This window comes from Leptodactylus fuscus, chromosome 3, assembly GCF_031893055.1.
Source record: "Leptodactylus fuscus isolate aLepFus1 chromosome 3, aLepFus1.hap2, whole genome shotgun sequence".
Classification (NCBI taxonomy): Eukaryota; Metazoa; Chordata; class Amphibia; order Anura; family Leptodactylidae; genus Leptodactylus; species Leptodactylus fuscus.
The window spans coordinates 244,027,346-244,046,211 of NC_134267.1; the positions used below are offsets into that span (position 1 = coordinate 244,027,346).

At 43.8% G+C, this 18,866-nt stretch overlaps 1 protein-coding gene across 1 annotated transcript in view; it reads left to right on the forward strand.

The window, feature by feature from the left end:
- The window catches only part of LOC142198386 (uncharacterized), a 312,925-nt gene extending 296,138 nt beyond the window's left edge, over nucleotides 1–16,787 (forward strand). Inside the window, exon 3 of the mRNA XM_075269400.1 lies at nucleotides 15,524–16,787. Within this exon, the coding sequence (XP_075125501.1) occupies nucleotides 15,524–16,283 (760 nt within the window). The 3' untranslated portion in view covers nucleotides 16,284–16,787. The remainder of the gene's footprint in view (nucleotides 1–15,523) is intronic.
- Nucleotides 16,788–18,866: the final 2,079 nt, after the last annotated feature.

The following is an 18,866-nucleotide window of genomic DNA, read 5'->3' on the forward strand; positions in this document are numbered from 1 at the left end:
CCATATAGCAGTCACCAACAAAGAGGAAGACGAGACTCCACGGACTGTTATATTTATCCCAATACACCCGCCCCACCCCACCCCCACCTCCCCATATAGCAGTCACCAACGAAGAGGAAGATGAGACTCCATGGACTGTTATAACCCAAACCCCCCCCCCATACCCACCACCCACCCAACCCAACTCCCCCCCCCCCACACACACACACACTTTACTAGCTTTGGCAATGCCAAATACCTATTCGGACGTGCCAATAAAACATTTTTTGATTTGATTTGATTTGAACTCCAGACATTGTGTTATACCATCCTGATGAAGAGACCTCTATAGTCCCGAAAGCTCGATATGGCATCGAAAAACTTTTAAGTTAGCCATTAAAAAAGGAATCAACTACTGAGGACTAGAGATGAGCGAGTAGTGTTGGGATCAGTTGATCCGAACAGCACGCTCGCATAGAAATGAATGGACGTAGCCGGCATGCGGGGGGTTAAGTAGCTGGCCGCCGTCAAAGTGGAAGTACCAGGTGCATCCATTCATTTCTATGGAGCGTGCTGTTCGGATCGGCTGATCCCCGCAGTACTCGCTCATTTTGAGAGGACTTCTCTCAAAAAAATGTTTTCATTTCAACTCCAGACATCAAAAAGCACAAACACTCCGCCCCCCCTCATGACATCATCACAGGTCCTTCATCCTTCTCCTGATCTCCGCCCCCATGTACTGGTCACGTGATAGCGGTGACATCATCACAGGTCCTTCAGCTCTTGCAGCTCCTGCTCGGTGGTCAGTGCTGTTGTCTTGCTCTCTCTGTTATCAGCCATTACCCCAGGCTATAGATATATATATATACTGTATATACAGCAGTGACTGCTCTCTCTGTTATCAGCCATTACCCCAGGCTATAGATATATATATACTGTATATACAGCAGTGACTGCTCTCTCTGTTATCAGCCATTACCCCAGGCTATAGATATATATATATATACTGTATATACAGCAGTGACTGCTCTCTCTGTTATCAGCCATTACCCCAGGCTATAGATATATATATATACTGTATATACAGCAGTGACTGCTCTCTCTGTTATCAGCCATTACCCCAGGCTATAGATATATATATACTGTATATACAGCAGTGACTGCTCTCTCTGTTATCAGCCATTACCCCAGGCTATAGATATATATATATATATACTGTATATACAGCAGTGACTGCTCTCTCTGTTATCAGCCATTACCCCAGGCTATAGATATATATATATATATATATACTGTATAAACAGCAGTGGCTGCTCTCTCTGTTATCAGCCATTACCCCAGGCTATAGATATATATATATACTGTATATACAGCAGTGACTGCTCTCTCTGTTATCAGCCATTATCCCAGGCTATAGATATATATATATACTGTATATACAGCAGTGACTGCTCTCAGGACACGTTCACACTGCGGCTAGAAGGTAAGATGACATCACTGCTCCAAGTGTGAACAGAGTCTTAGTTCCATGATCCTGCAGTCACATACAATGGGCCCCATCACTGGTGTCTGTGGGAATCCTCCTGTATCCATGTGAGGAGCTCCTGTATGTCACACATGATGTGGCCCCTGGAGGATTTCGGGCCCCTCCTCTCTCCTGCACTACTAGATCCTCCAGCTCATCCAGTTTCCTCCTCTTCTCCTCCAGACCCTCCTTCTCCTGAATGACCCACCAAGGATGGACAAGGACAGGACTGAGATCACCAGAAGAATATTAGACTTCACCTTGGAGATCATCTATCTGCTGAGCGGAGAGGTATCTGTACTACATTTCTATCATCTATCTGCTGAGCGGAGAGGTATCTGTACTACATTTCTATCATCTATCTGCTGAGCGGAGAGGTATCTGTACTACATTTCTATCATCTATCTGCTGAGCGGAGAGGTATCTGTACTACATTTCTATCATGTATCTGCTGAGCGGAGAGGTAACTGTACTACATTTCTATCATCTATCTGCTGAGCGGAGAGGTATCTGTACTACATTTCTATAATCTATCTGCTGAGCGGAGAGGTATCTGTACTACATTTCTATCATCTATCTGCTGAGCGGAGAGGTAACTGTACTACATTTCTATCATCTATCTGCTGAGCGGAGAGGTATCTGTACTACATTTCTATCATCTATCTGCTGAGCGGAGAGGTATCTGTACTACATTTCTATCATCTATCTGCTGAGCGGAGAGGTATCTGTACTACATTTCTATCATCTATCTGCTGAGTGGAGAGGTATCTGTACTACATTTCTATCATCTATCTGCTGAGCGGAGAGGTATCTGTACTACATTTCTATCATCTATCTGCTGAGTGGAGAGGTATCTGTACTACATTTCTATCATCTATCTGCTGAGCGGAGAGGTATCTGTACTACATTTCTATTATGTATCTGCTGAGCGGAGAGGTATCTGTACTACATTTCTATCATCTATCTGCTGAGCGGAGAGGTGTCTGTACTACATTTCTATCATCTATCTGCTGAGCGGAGAGGTATCTGTACTACATTTCTATCATCTATCTGCTGAGCGGAGAGGTATCTGTACTACATTTCTATCATCTATCTGCTGAGCGGAGAGGTATCTGTACTACATTTCTATCATCTATCTGCTGAGTGGAGAGGTATCTGTACTACATTTCTATCATCTATCTGCTGAGCGGAGAGGTATCTGTACTACATTTCTATCATGTATCTGCTGAGCGGAGAGGTGTCTGTACTACATTTCTATCATGTATCTGCTGAGCGGAGAGGTGTCTGTACTACATTTCTATCATCTATTGTCTCTCCATACACAGGAATACTCACTGGTGAAGAATCCATCGGGGGACTGTGTGGCCCCCATCACAGAGCCAGGAGGAGGAGAGAGCAGGAGCCGGGGCCCCATCACAGAGCCAGGAGGAGGAGGGAGCAGGAGCCGGGGCCCCATCATAGAGCCAGGAGGAGGAGGGAGCAGGAGCCGGGGCCCCATCACAGAGCCAGGAGGAGGAGGGAGCAGGAGCCGGGGCCCCATCACAGCCCCTCCCCCTCTCTCCCTGATACATGAGCAGAAGATTCTAGAACTCACCAACAAGATGCTGGAGCTGCTGACTGGAGAGGTGACACTGCTGGGAATGCTGGGAAATTCTCCAGTAACAGCACTGGAGGGGGAGGGGTGATGACTGTATCATTGTGTTTTCAGGTTCCTATAAGGTGTCAGGATGTCGCTGTCTATTTCTCCATGGAGGAGTGGGAGTATTTAGAAGGACACGAGGATCGGTACAAGGAGGTGATGATGGAGGACCCCCGGCCCCCCCGGACATCACATGGTAAGAGGAGATATATATATATTATATACAGACCCCCGGCCCCCCCGGACATCACATGGTAAGAGGAGATATATATATTATATACAGACCCCCGGCCCCCCCGGACATCACATGGTAAGAGGAGACATATATATTATATACAGACCCCCGGCCCCCCCGGACATCACATGGTAAGAGGAGATATATATATTATATACAGACCCCCGGCCCCCCCGGACATCACATGGTAAGAGGAGATATATATATTATATACAGACCCCCGACCCCCCCGGACATCACATGGTAAGGAGAGACTATACGCATATTCACACATTCCTCAACAATGAAATTGTAACACCAAGAAGAAAAATTTTCTGACTTCTGGAAATCTCGAGATGGATAGACATGTTAATGATATAAAAAGAATGGAAACAAAATATCCAAAACTCCTGGATGTATTCAGTATGGAGAAAGAGCGCCCCCTGATGGGAAACCCTGCACCTTTACATTTGGCCAATCCTCGGCTATTATTATATTGAATACAAAAGGGGAACTCATCACTCATTCCAGGACTCCTCACTATAGAGGATAGACCTCCATTCCAGGACACATCACTATAGAGGATAGACCTCCATTCCAGGACACATCACTATAGAGGATAGACCTCCATTCCAGGACTCCTCACTATAGAGGACAGACCTCCATTCCAGGACACATCACTATAGAGGATAGACCTCCATTCCAGGACTCCTCACTATAGAGGATAGACCTCCATTCCAGGACACATCACTATAGAGGATAGACCTCCTCTCCAGCCTCCATTGCTGTCTTGCTGTGCAGCCTTTGAGAGCAGTGATGTGAGGTCAGTGATCATGTGTAGCTTTATGTCTCGTAACCTATTGTGTAATCATCTTCTGATGGTTGTGTCCACACTGTTTTCCACCCTAAGTGTGGGATGTTGCCTCCAGTTTCTCCTGCAGTACAGGCTGCATCATTACACTCTTTTCTTATAAACAGACAATTCCCCCCCCCCCATGCATTGGTCTCATCCTCCCCGCACTGATGACATCTCAGTCTAGGCATATTGCGATCGGCTGAGAAACAAAAGTGTCTCAAGTCAAGAGTTCTGTTCCTCTTATGTTGTGACAAGTGATGAAAGTGATGATGAACAGCACGTCTGTGGACGTCTGTGCCCCTCCCACATGTCACAGATTGGAGCTTGGGGGTTGAAGACTTGATCTCTTGCAGTTCTCGGTGACATTGGCTATTTCCTCCATTAGAATATTTCTGTGCATCCTCCTTGGTGTTACAAATTCAATCTTGAGGAGTTTACACTGGGGCAGAGGCTGACACTATCTCCAGCATTAAAGCCTTAAATCTATCCCGAGCATGGACTTGTATGTAATGTACGTCATAATATCAAGGGAGCAGAGAGATTATATAGAGGTAACCAAGCCCCAAAGAAAGGGAGAACTGCTGTATTATACGGCATACAATCCACCAGCAGCTTCCGGCAACTCATCAGATACTGCAGCCAGTTGTGACAGCAGCATCTCTAGATCCATGGAGGGGAAGGGGCACTCCTCTGTGTTCTGATGACCTCACATCTAAAAAATCTACAAACTAGGCCTCCTAGGACTATATATCTATAATACATAGTGTATGACACTGTCAGGGCTCCTAGGACTATATATATCTATAATACATAGTGTATGACACTGTCAGGGCTCCTAGGACTATATATATCTACAATACATAGCGTATGACACTGTCAGGGCTCCTAGGACTATATATATCTATAATACATAGTGTATGACACTGTCAGGGCTCCTAGGACTATATATATCTATAATACATAGCGTATGACACTGTCAGGGCTCCTAGGACTATATATATCTATAATACATAGTGTATGACACTGTCAGGGCTCCTAGGACTATATATATCTATAATACATAGCGTATGACACTGTCAGGGCTCCTAGGGCTATATATATCTATAATACATAGTGTATGACACTGTCAGGACTCCTAGGACTATATATATCTCTAATACATAGTGTATGACACTGTCAGGGCTCCTAGGACTATATATATCTCTAATACATAGTGTATGACACTGTCAGGGCTCCTAGGACTATATATATCTATAATACATAGTGTATGACACTGTCAGGTCTCCTAGGACTATATATATATCTATAATACATAGTGTATGACACTGTCAGGGCTCCTAGGACTATATATATCTATAATACATAGTGTATGACACTGTCAGGGCTCCTAGGACTATATATATATATCTATAATACATAGTGTATGACACTGTCAGGACTCCTAGGACTATATATATCTATAATACATAGTGTATGACACTGTCAGGGCTCCTAGGACTATATATATATCTATAATACATAGTGTATGACACTGTCAGGACTCCTAGGACTATATATATCTATAATACATAGTGTATGACACTGTCAGGGCTCCTAGGACTATATATATCTATAATACATAGTGTATGACACTGTCAGGGCTCCTAGGACTATATATATCTATAATACATAGTGTATGACACTGTCAGGGCTCCTAGGACTATATATATCTATAATACATAGTGTATGACACTGTCAGGGCTCCTAGGACTATATATATATCTATAATACATAGTGTATGACACTGTCAGGGCTCCTAGGACTATATATATATCTATAATACATAGTGTATGACACTGTCAGGGCTCCTAGGACTATATATATATCTATAATACATAGTGTATGACACTGTCAGGACTCCTAGGACTATATATATCTATAATACATAGTGTATGACACTGTCAGGGCTCCTAGGACTATATATATCTATAATACATAGTGTATGACACTGTCAGGGCTCCTAGGACTATATATATCTATAATACATAGTGTATGACACTGTCAGGGCTCCTAGGACTATATATATATCTATAATACATAGTGTATGAAACTGTCAGGGCTCCTAGGACTATATATATATCTATAATACATAGTGTATGACACTGTCAGGACTCCTAGGACTATATATATCTATAATACATAGTGTATGACACTGTCAGGGCTCCTAGGACTATATATATCTATAATACATAGTGTATGACACTGTCAGGGCTCCTAGGACTATATATATCTATAATACATAGTGTATGACACTGTCAGGGCTCCTAGGACTATATATATCTATAATACATAGTGTATGACACTGTCAGGGCTCCTAGGACTATATATATCTATAATACATTGTTTATGACACTGTCAGGGCTCCTAGGACTATATATATCTATAATACATTGTGTATGACACTGTCAGGACTCCTAGGACTATATATATATCTATAATACATAGTGTATGACACTGTCAGGGCTCCTAGGACTATATATATATCTATAATACATAGTGTATGACACTGTCAGGGCTCCTAGGACTATATATATCTATAATACATAGTGTATGACACTGTCAGGACTCCTAGGACTATATATATCTATAATACATAGTGTATGACACTGTCAGGACTCCTAGGACTATATATATCTATAATACATAGTGTATGACACTGTCAGGGCTCCTAGGACTATATATATCTATAATACATAGTGTATGACACTGTCAGGGCTCCTAGGACTATATATATCTATAATACATAGTGTATGACACTGTCAGGGCTCCTAGGACTATATATATATATATATATCTATAATACATAGTGTATGACACTGTCAGGACTCCTAGGACTATATATATCTATAATACATAGTGTATGACACTGTCAGGACTCCTAGGACTATATATATCTATAATACATAGTGTATGACACTGTCAGGGCTCCTAGGACTATATACACTCACCAGCCACTTTATTAGGTACACCTGTCCAACTGCTCATTAACACTTAATTTCTAATCAGCCAATCACATGGCGGCAACTCAGTGCATTTAGGCATGTAGACACGGTCAAGACAATCTCCTGCAGTTCAAACCGAGCATCAGTATGGGGAAGAAAGGTGATTTGAGTGCCTTTGAACGTGGCATGGTTGTTGGTGCCAGAAGGGCTGGTCTGAGTATTTCAGAAACTGCTGATCTACTGGGATTTTCACGCACAACCATCTCTAGGGTTTACAGAGAATGGTCCGAAAAAGAAAAAACATCCAGTGAGCGGCAGTTCTGTGGGCGGAAATGCGTTGTTGATGCCAGAGGTCAGAGGAGAATGGCCAGACTGGTTCGAGCTGATAGAAAGGCAACAGTGACTCAAATAGCCACCCGTTACAACCTAGGTAGCCAGAAGAGCATCTCTGAACGCACGGTACGTCGAACTTTGAGGCAGATGGGCTACAGCAGCAGAAGACCACACCGGGTGCCACTCCTTTCAGCTAAGAACAGGAAACTGAGGCTACAATTTGCACAAGCTCATCGAAATTGGACAATTGAAGATTGGAAAAACGTTGCCTGGTCTGATGAGTCTCGATTTCTGCTGCGACATTCGGATGGTAGGGTCAGAATTTGGCGTCAACAACATGAAAGCATGGATCCATCCTGCCTTGTATCGGTAACGGTTCAGGCTGGTGGTGGTGGTGTCATGGTGTGGGGAATATTTTCTTGGCACTCTTTGGGCCCCTTGGTACCAATTGAGCATCGTTGCAACGCCAAAGCCTACCTGAGTATTGTTGCTGACCATGTCCATCCCTTTATGACCACAATGTACCCAACATCTGATGGCTACTTTCAGCAGGATAATGCAATGCCATGTCATAAAGCTGGAATCATCTCAGACTGGTTTCTTGAACATGACAATGAGTTCACTGTACTCCAATGGCCTCCACAGTCACCAGATCTCAATCCAATAGAGAATCTTTGGGATGTGGTGGAACGGGAGATTCGCATCATGGATGTGCAGCCGACAAATCTGCGACTGCAACTGTGTGATGCCATCATGTCAATATGGACCAAAATCTCTGAGGAATGCTTCCAGCACCTTGTTGTATCTATGCCACGAAGAATTGAGGCAGTTCTGAAGGCAAAAGGGGGTCCAACCCGTTACTAGCATGGTGTACCTAATAAAGTGGCCGGTGAGTGTATATCTATAATACATAGTGTATGACACTGTCAGGACTCCTAGGACTATATATCTATAATACATAGTGTATGACACTGTCAGGGCTCCTAGGACTATATATCTATAATACATAGTGTATGACACTGTCAGGGCTCCTAGGACTATATATATCTATAATACATAGTGTATGACACTGTCAGGGCTCCTAGGACTATATATATCTATAATACATAGTGTATGACACTGTCAGGGCTCCTAGGACTATATATATCTATAATACATAGTGTATGACACTGTCAGGGCTCCTAGGACTATATATATCTATAATACATAGTGTATGACACTGTCAGGGCTCCTAGGACTATATATATCTATAATACATAGTGTATGACACTGTCAGGGCTCCTAGTACTATAGACACAAGGATCTGTACAAGGAGGTGATGATGGAGGACCCACGGCCCCCACGGACATCACATGGTAAGGGGAGACATTTCTCTCTCTCTCTCTCTCTCTCTCTCTCTCTCTCTCTCTCTCTCTCTCTCTCTCTCTCTCTCTCTCTCTCTATATATATATATATATATATATATATATATATATATATATATATATATATATACTGGCACAGACTTACCCTGGTCATTGTATTAAAGACAGTCTGTCACCGGGGGTGTTTCACACCAGCCACATAACAGCAGAGACCCGGCAGATTTGGCGCCTGTTCTGCTTCTGAGTGGGCACCAAAGTTAAAGAACCATCATGTGCTGCTTTGTTAGTGGGGGGTGTTGGGAAGGGGTTAAACAGGCTGCAAATGTTTAAATGAAACACTTCATCTCTATGGGACAACCAGCACTTTTCTGAAAGCAGCGACTATTAACAGTGCGGTGAGTGTGCAGTGCGGCTTGTGCTGTCGTGAAACATCTTATCTGCGGGACCCACAGATCACATAATATGCACATGCTTGTAGAGAACGGACTCGACTGTATCAGAAAACTACAATTAGCTGAGCTGATTGTCCTTCAGAGCTGTAGATAACAGTGAGAGCAGTGAGTGACATCACTTGTCCTATCACATAGGTCCGTAGTTATGGAAACGCAGTGTAAACAATGGGAGGAATAAGTTCACATAGCAGGAAAACAAAGCAGCATTGCAAAAGCAATATATTTAGGAAAAGTCTTCAGTTTACACAAGTTACCAGGATAGATCGGATCCTTGAGATGGGACAACCCCTTTAATAAAATTCATACTTCCAAGTAAAAAAAATAAATAAATTTGAAACAACCAACCCAATCTGAAATTAAACTTAAAAGGTTTTCTCATCTCAAAGCCAACGGTCATCTGTGATAGTAACTCAGAAGGCTTTAAGGATGTGATGTCTTGTGTCAGATACCACGGGATCCTTCCTCCAACACATCAGTGGTTGCCCATTCCTGGTAGATTGGAGACTGGTTGTGGTAGTTCTCCTTACTAACTCTGACTGATATAAAATAAGGCTCTTCCCCATGTCCCCCCCTCCCTCTTACAGGTAAAGGTCTATGACTATAGGTGACCCCCAGCAGCCGACCATCTAAATACATCCATGTCAGAGTCTCTTCCCCCTGAAGATGGAGTGACAGCCGAGTCTCTGGATGACCAGCAGGTCCAGACCTGGGAGGTCAATGTGGGGCGGACTGGATTATCTTGGGGTGTAGAAGGAAGTTATTAGGGTCACCCCATAAGTAACCCTAGAAGTGTCTGATGTATAGACAGATCTCCAGCCGCTCATGGATTCCGTCACTGTGTGTTTGTGTCTCCACAGATGGATCCAGTAGGAGAAATCCCCCCGAGAGATGTCCCCTGAGTCCTCTGTATTCCCAGGACTGCCCGGAGGAGAATGTCCCAGACAGTCAGCAGGTAGATGGCTCTGCTGAGTCCTGGGGTACATCTATATAGGGGGTGGAGCTCCTGTACTCATACATGTACCAGACAGTCAGCAGGTAGGGGGCGCTGCTGAGTCCTGGGGTACATCTATATAGGGGGTGGAGCTCCTGCACTCATACATGTACCAGACAGTCAGCAGGTAGATGGCGCTGCTGAGTCCTGGGGTACATCTATATAGGGGGTGGAGCTCACCGCTCCTGTACTCATACATGTACCAGACAGTCAGCAGGTAGATGGCGCTGCTGAGTCCTGGGGTACATCTATATAGGGGGTGGAGCTCGCCGGTCCTGCACTCATACATGTACCAGACAGTCAGCAGGTAGATGGCGCTGCTGAGTCCTGGGGTACATCTATATAGGGGGTGGAGCTCACCGCTCCTGCACTCATACATGTACCAGACAGTCAGCAGGTAGATGGCGCTGCTGAGTCCTGGGGTACATCTATATAGGGGGTGGAGCTCGCCGCTCCTGCACTCATACATGTACCAGACAGTCAGCAGGTAGATGGCGCTGCTGAGTCCTGGGGTACATCTATATAGGGGGTGGAGCTCACCGCTCCTGCACTCATACATGTACCAGACAGTCAGCAGGTAGATGGCGCTGCTGAGTCCTGGGGTACATCTATATAGGGGGTGGAGCTCGCCGCTCCTGTACTCATACATGTACCAGACAGTCAGCAGGTAGATGGCGCTGCTGAGTCCTGGGGCACATCTATGTAGGGGGTGGAGCTCCTGTACTCATACATGTACCAGGCAGTCAGCAGGTAGATGGCGCTGCTGAGTCCTGGGGTACATCTATATAGGGGGTGGAGCTCACCGCTCCTGTACTCATACATGTACCAGACAGTCAGCAGGTAGATGGCGCTGCTGAGTCCTGGGGTACATCTATATAGGGGGTGGAGCTCACCGCTCCTGCACTCATACATGTACCAGACAGTCAGCAGGTAGATGGCGCTGCTGAGTCCTGGGGTACATCTATATAGGGGGTGGAGCTCGCCGCACCTGCACTCATACATGTACCAGACAGTCAGCAGGTAGATGGCGCTGCTGAGTCCTGGGGTACATCTATATAGGGGGGTGGAGCTCGCCGCTCCTGTACTCATACATGTACCAGACAGTCAGCAGGTAGATGGCGCTGCTGAGTCCTGGGGTACATCTATATAGGGGGTGGAGCTCGCCGCACCTGCACTCATACATGTACCAGACAGTCAGCAGGTAGATGGCGCTGCTGAGTCCTGGGGTACATCTATATAGGGGGTGGAGCTCGCCCCTCCTGTACTCATACATGTACCAGACAGTCAGCAGGTAGATGGCGCTGCTGCGTCCTGGGGCACAAGGGGGTGGAGCTCGCCGCTCCTGCACTCATACATGTACCAGACAGTCAGCAGGTAGATGGCGCTGCTGAGTCCTGGGGTACATCTATATAGGGGGTGGAGCTCCTGTACTCATACATGTACCAGACAGTCAGCAGGTAGATGGCACTGCTGAGTCCTGGGGTACATCTATATAGGGGGTGGAGCTCGCCGCTCCTGCACTCATACATGTACCAGACAGTCAGCAGGTAGATGGCGCTGCTGAGTCCTGGGGTACATCTATATAGGGGGTGGAGCTCCTGCACTCATACATGTACCAGACAGTCAGCAGGTAGATGGCGCTATATTCAGACCATAAAGTGACTGAACCAAAGATATTACATTATTTGTTCCCTGTTCAGGCTGAAGATCTGATGGATATTCAGGTTGAGGTTAAAGAAGAAGCAGAAGAGGAGACGGATTCCTGGACTGATCAGCAGTGTAAGGAGCGGAGACTTTCTCCTCTAGATACTACTACTCCCATCATCTCCTCATCACATGGCAATCTATCCCATCACTGTGTGTTTCCTACAGATGGAGCCATTGCCAGAAATCAGGGAGAAGATGTGACTGATATTAAAGCGGAGGCTGAAGAAGAGAGGATGAGGGGCCATCACCTGTGTAAGAGGGAAGTGGAGGAGGGGATTCCAGGAGGTGTTACCACAGGTACGGAGTCATGAATGGAGAAGGAGAAGTCCCAGGTTTCTTCAGGTCGGTTCCCCCTTAGAGCTCCAGTCCAGTAACTCTCCGGCAGAAAGTAATTCCAGCTATTAAACTAAGAACAGAACTATAAGCCATAAAGCAGAAGTTGTAGCCGAGCGTTGTGTGAATACTGGACTACTGGATAGAGATGGGAGGAGTTTCTGGTCCTGGTCAGACTGGGGCAGGAGCGTCTCCATCCCGCCATTAGTCCTAGTGAATACATTGGGGGAAGTCTCTCTTATTCTCCTTGGAGATCCTACAGATTACTAGGAATAATTTGTCGCGGTTCTTCCCCGGGGACAATCCCTTGGGGTCGGAGGGTCAGAAAGGGCTGAGGATTATCTAGAACTGAATATCGTCCCCGGTCACAATAAGCTGAGAAGGAAATTACAAGTCTGGTCAGGGCGGCGACTACAAGGACAGACAAGATGGCCCCATCTAGAATGGTGATGTCACCACAACTGGTGGCCATGCTCTGGATCGAGGTGAAATACTTCCGGACTGTATATGTTATGCAATGACCTGCGGCAGATAGAAGGTTTGGGTTACCCAGCAATATTGGTATCACCCTCGATACGGCTCAGTATTATGTACCAGCTAGTTCTATTATATTTTTTATTAACTGGCATCAGATGAGTTTCCTTACATTTTTGATTTGAGAGATTCCAGATAAAATCAGGAATTATTTGGAATCTGTCCAGCGAGTAGTGCGCTTTCATTACTCACCTCTCTGCTCCCTTCTTCTGTTATGTAATGTCAGAACTTGGCGCCCAAAGTGGGGACTAAACCAGCTCTGCTCACCACTTGTTCCCTGAAATTCTAATAAACAGCTTTACCAGCCAGAGGTTAAGTGAGAATGGCGCCCATGGCCAAGCACGTACCATAGGTTGCGATTCACTAGCCTATGAGATAGGGATGCATCCCATCCTACAGGCTGTATACAATTATATTAATCCAAAATGTTTTTGAATAAATAATTACTCTATTCAACCATTCAAAAATACACCAAATGGAATAGAAAATTAGTAAAACGTAACTTTTAATAAATACCCTAAAAGTCTCAAAATATGCAAAAAAAAGGGACAAAATATCACACAGGCACGGCAGCCTGCAGAAAATAAAACCAGCCAACTCACCAATTACATGAAATTGCATGTAGTGATGATGATGGTACAAAAACGGAGGTTGCTAAAGGCAACGTACTGGTACAATATATCAGAAATTTCTATGATGGGGTGGCAAGGTGTATGTAAACCACAGATTCACAATTTCACACACAACCACCAAGGGGGGTGACATTGACTGTTAAGCCCTGATAGCCTAACTCAGGACCAAACCCCTAATGGTGAAAGGCCTGACTGGAACCTATCCCTAAATATGGCCACCCTAAAAGAAGTTCTGATGACACTAGTAAAACCATAGAGCATAATACCCGACATGCATGTTTCATCAGAAAGAGTTCACACACTATCCTGAATCATCAGGGGTTCAAAAAATGCTCCTTTTAGCCAAAATGACTTCAGCATTTAGACATACCCTGTAAAGGCAAATTGTCACACTGAGCCATTCATATACTCACTCACACCTCTAAACAAACAACCCATATGGTTCTGCGGGAGTAGAGGAAAAACATGAGAGTCAGTATACTGCCATAGATGTGCAGAAAGATGGTTCCCCAGAGTGCCAGGCAGAACCACCACCTCCCAGGTCTCAGACGAAGTGCCAGCCCTTCTTGCGTGCATTATAAAGGGTCGGGAAGCACACGCATCTGAAAATCTTTTTGGGAACCAACAAACAACTCCGGTTGCTCTTTAAAGCATGTTGATAAGCCCTGCACAAAACAAAATCAGGATAACCTCTCGCACGAAACCTGTCGCAGATCAGCCACTTGTTTCCTAAACTCAGCAGTGGTAGTGCAATTCCGTCGAAGGCCTAGATACTGCCCCTTTTGGTTCCCAAACCTGGTCCTCAGGACAATGTTATGCATTTAATAGCCACTTATAATGGTTTGGCTAGTGAGGATCGCACGATTATAGCGAAACATTGGGCTATATTAACAATGGACCCTGATATTTGTCTGATGATTGGTTCATCACCCCAAATTACGTATCGTCGAGGCAGGAACATTAGGGATCGGATAGTATCTAGTCATTTTGTGGAACCTGTGGGTAATCATTGCTGGCTCCCATCACTCGTGTTGGGGTGTCATCGTTGCAGCGGTTGTGTGGCCTGCCCTTCCATGTTGACTGGTAAACAGTTTGTTTCAAACATCACCGGACAATGCTATCAAATCTGATCTTTCATAAATTGTCGATCCAATGGAGTAATATACAAAGCCAATTGTAAGTGTGGCTTGGAATACATTGGCAAAACCATTAGAGAACTGAGGAGGAGGGTTAGTGAACATCTGTTGGATATCGCACACGAATGCGATACTCCAATTGCATGCCATATTCGTTTGGCGCATCATGGTGATGCATCCTGCATCAAATTTATGGGCATTGATTTGATTAGACCCCCAATTAGAAGGGGTAATTGGGACCGTCTTGTTACTCAAGTGGAGACCAAATGGATTTTGACCTGCTGGTACTATTGTCCCTTTCTTGCATATTTTGAGACTTTTAGGGTATTTATTAAAAGTTAAGTTTTACTAATTTTCTATTCCATTTGGTGTATTTTTGTATACAATGATACCATAGACAGGTGATGCTGACTCCAGTACCTGACAGTGAGAGCTATTAGAAATTATTTTTAATAATAAAGTCCAAAATTCCCAAAATGAAGCCAGTGTTTTTGTCTCACTCTTTTTCTACTGTCTTATGCATTTGTCATTGATACATTATAACCTTTATCAAAAGCTGTACGTGTGTCTGCAATGTTATCATTAAAAACAAACTTTAAAATCTATTTTTTAATCCTACAGAAAATCCCAGTGCGATCTCTGAGGGAAACGTCATGTTATTAGTAAGTGATCAAGGAGAAGATGAAGATATGATGGAGCGCTCCTCAGGAGAAAACCTCATTACCCCTAATGTACATCCAGGACGTCACAGTACAGATCCATCATATAATCCCCCCAATCATGAGGAACCTTCTGACCCATCACAGATTGTGACCACAAGTACCAGCCAGAAATTTGGAAAAAGGTTTCAGTGTAGTGAATGTGGAAAAGAATTTACACAAAGTTCACATCTCTCTGTACACAAAAGAATTCACACAGGAGAGAAGCCTTATTCATGTACAGAATGTGGGAAATGTTTTAAAGATAAAGGAAATCTCATCACACATGAAAGAATCCACACAGGAGAGAAGCCATATTCATGTTTAGTCTGTGGAAAGTGTTTTATTTCTAAAGCCAAACTTCGTGATCATCAGAGAAGTCACACAGAAGACAAGCCATATTCATGTTCAGAATGTGGGAAATGCTTTAAAGATAAAACTTCTCTGGTTAAACATGAGAGAATTCACACAGGAGAGAAGCCATATTCATGCTTAGTATGTGCAAAATGTTTTACAGATAGATCAAGTCTTATTAGACATCGGAGAATTCACACGGGAGAGAAGCCATATTCATGTTCAGAATGTGGGAAATGTTTTGTGAATAAAGACACTCTGGTTAGACATCAAAAAATTCACACAGGAGAGAAGCCATATTCGTGCTCGGAATGTGGGAAATGTTTTATGAATAAAGACAATCTTGTTAGACATCAGAAAGTTCACACTGGAGAGCGGTCATATTCATGTCCAGTATGTGGGAAATGTTTTATTAAAAAAGGCAATTTTGTTGTACATCAGAGAATTCACACAGAAGAGAAGCCGTATTCATGTACAGAATGTGGGAAATGTTTTAACAACAAATCGAATCTTGTTGCACATGAGAGACGTCACACAGGAGAGAAGCCGGTATAATGTCCTATTGGATACGTGAAATAAAAAATGTCCATAGAATAAATCTTATTTTTGTTTGAAGTTTAAGAAGTTTTTTTCGTAACCCTTCAGGTTCTTCGCAGACATTAATAAGCAAATGAGGGATTATTTTTGGGTGGAATTGGCCTCAATATACGAGATATCCAAATTCTCCTTCCCTGAGGTCAATGTGACCGGGATCCATGGAGGAAAAGTCATGTGGATAGAAGGAAGAAGAGAAGATCCTTGTTTACTACCAGAGCCATGAGGCTGAGTTGTTCCCATGAGCCTCGCTTCTTCTTACTGGACTCATACATTCCACCGGGAGAATCCAGCGTGATCGTGATAAGGAAGGACGCCACGTGTAAATTTTCTAACCTATACATCTAGTCTGTGTCCCCCTTTAATGCCTTATTGGGGATATAGCACAGACTACAATGGTCAGTACAAAACAGGATCCCGCCACTCCTCCATATTATGTGTTCCAGACCCAAAGGTCTGATCTCGTCTTGGTGTCTCCCACAATAAAGATTTCAATGTTCGGCCTCCTCCTGCTGACAGTCACAGGTGGCTCAGATGGAAGGTTTCCGGCAGGTCATAATTTGTAAGTAATATAAAAATATTTCCCAACTTCTTTTTCACCGGCTCTCAGAGTGTGTTGTATGTCAATGTGATCTCCTCTGCTTCACAAATAGGCGATAACGTTGCTGATCTCACACCTTCACATGGTTATCGGCCCACGATGTCTACTTTGGCACTCAGGCTGAGTTCAGAGTTTTTTGTTCAGGTTTTCGATGCAAAATGCGCGTCGAAATCCTGACCAAAAAAACGCCTTCCATTGAAATCAATGGGAGTCGGTCATTTCTTTTTTCCGCAAGAGGTTTGTTCCTGCTCGTGGAAAAAAGAAGCGACCTGCTCTTTCCTCAGGTGGATTCTGCGGCTTATTGAGCCACGAACGTCCGCCTGAAGACACTCCCTCCTGACTAGGCCAATTCATTTGGCCTTCTTATTTGCAGAGTTTTCTGTGCTTTCATGACTATGACAATTGTAGATGACACTGAAGGCATCAAAACTCAGAAGTAACACATGTGGGATTATAGACTTACCAAACAGTGTGACACAACTGACAATCTGTTTTCTATTCTCGCTTCCTTTTGCTCTGATTCTTGCTTTGCACACTCTTGGCATTCTCTTGATGAGCTCCATGAGGTAGTCACTGGGAATGGTCTTCACTTCACAGGTGTGCCCTGTCAGGTGTAATAAGTGGGATTTCTTGCCTTATAAATGGGGTTGGGACCATCAGTTGTGTTGTGCAGAAGTCAGGTGGATACACAGCTGATAGTCCTACTGAATAGACTTAGAATTTGTATTACGACAAGAAAAAAGCAGCGAAGTAAAGAAAAACGAGTGGCCATCATTACTTTAAGAAATGAAGGTCAGTCAGTCCAAAAAATTGGGAAAACTTTGAAAGCATCCCCAAGTTCAGTTGCAAAAACCATCAAGAGCTTCAAAAAAAAATAAAAAAAAATGGCTCACATGAGGAAGGAAGACCAAGAGTCACCTCTGCTGCGGAGGATAAGTTCACCCGAGTCACCAGCCTCAGAAATCGCAGGTTACCAGCAGCTCAGATTAGAGAGCAGGTCAATGCCACACAGAGTTCTAGCAGCAGACACATCTCTACAACAACTGGTAAGAGGAGACTTTGTGCAGCCGCCACCGGCCTTCATGGTAAAATAGCTGCTAGAAAACCACTGCTAAGGACCGGCAACAAGCAGAAGAGACCACAAGGAATGGACATTAGACCAGTGGGAATCTGTGCCAAGGTCTGGTGAGTCCAAATTTTTTTTTTTTTTTAACCACTTCAGTACCAGGCCAATTTGTGGTCCAGGACCAGACACATTTTAGGTTTATTATGTATGTGCGGTTTTGAGGTCTGTAAAATTTTTCTCGTATGTCTTAGTCAACTAATTTTTGCGTCATTTTTCGGGGACACATAGGGCTTTATTTTTATGTTATTTTTATTTTCAAATGTGTTTTAATTTTTTTTATATCCAGGAAAATATAAACAAAATAGGAGGGAAATTGTGTCTGGTTTTCAATTTATAATTTTTTTTAAATTTAATAACACAGTGTCACTGAAAAACTTTATAATATACTTTTTCCTCTCCGTTACGGTAATTTTTATTTTGTATGGTGTCGTCGGGGGTGGGGCTATAACCTTTAATAACGGCATTTTATTAGCGTATTATTTACTTATTTTTTTATTATTATTTTATTTACATTTTTTTAAAACTTTTTTATTATATTTTTATTTTATTTTTTTCCCAGATTGTGTCCCCATAAGGTAATAATAGACCTTTGGGGACATCTGATCACTTTTTTTTTTGTACTTGAGGCTGATTTCTCCTATAACTGGGGCTGGTACATTTAACCTCAGTTACAGGAGAAATACAGACTCCTGCACGCTGTATACACAGTATGCAGAGCTGATCTGAGTCCTGTAGGACCCAGCAGCTCTGGCAGGACACTGCTCCCGGAGGATCACGTGTCTGCCAGGTCAGAGGGCAGCTGAATTATGGCTGCGTC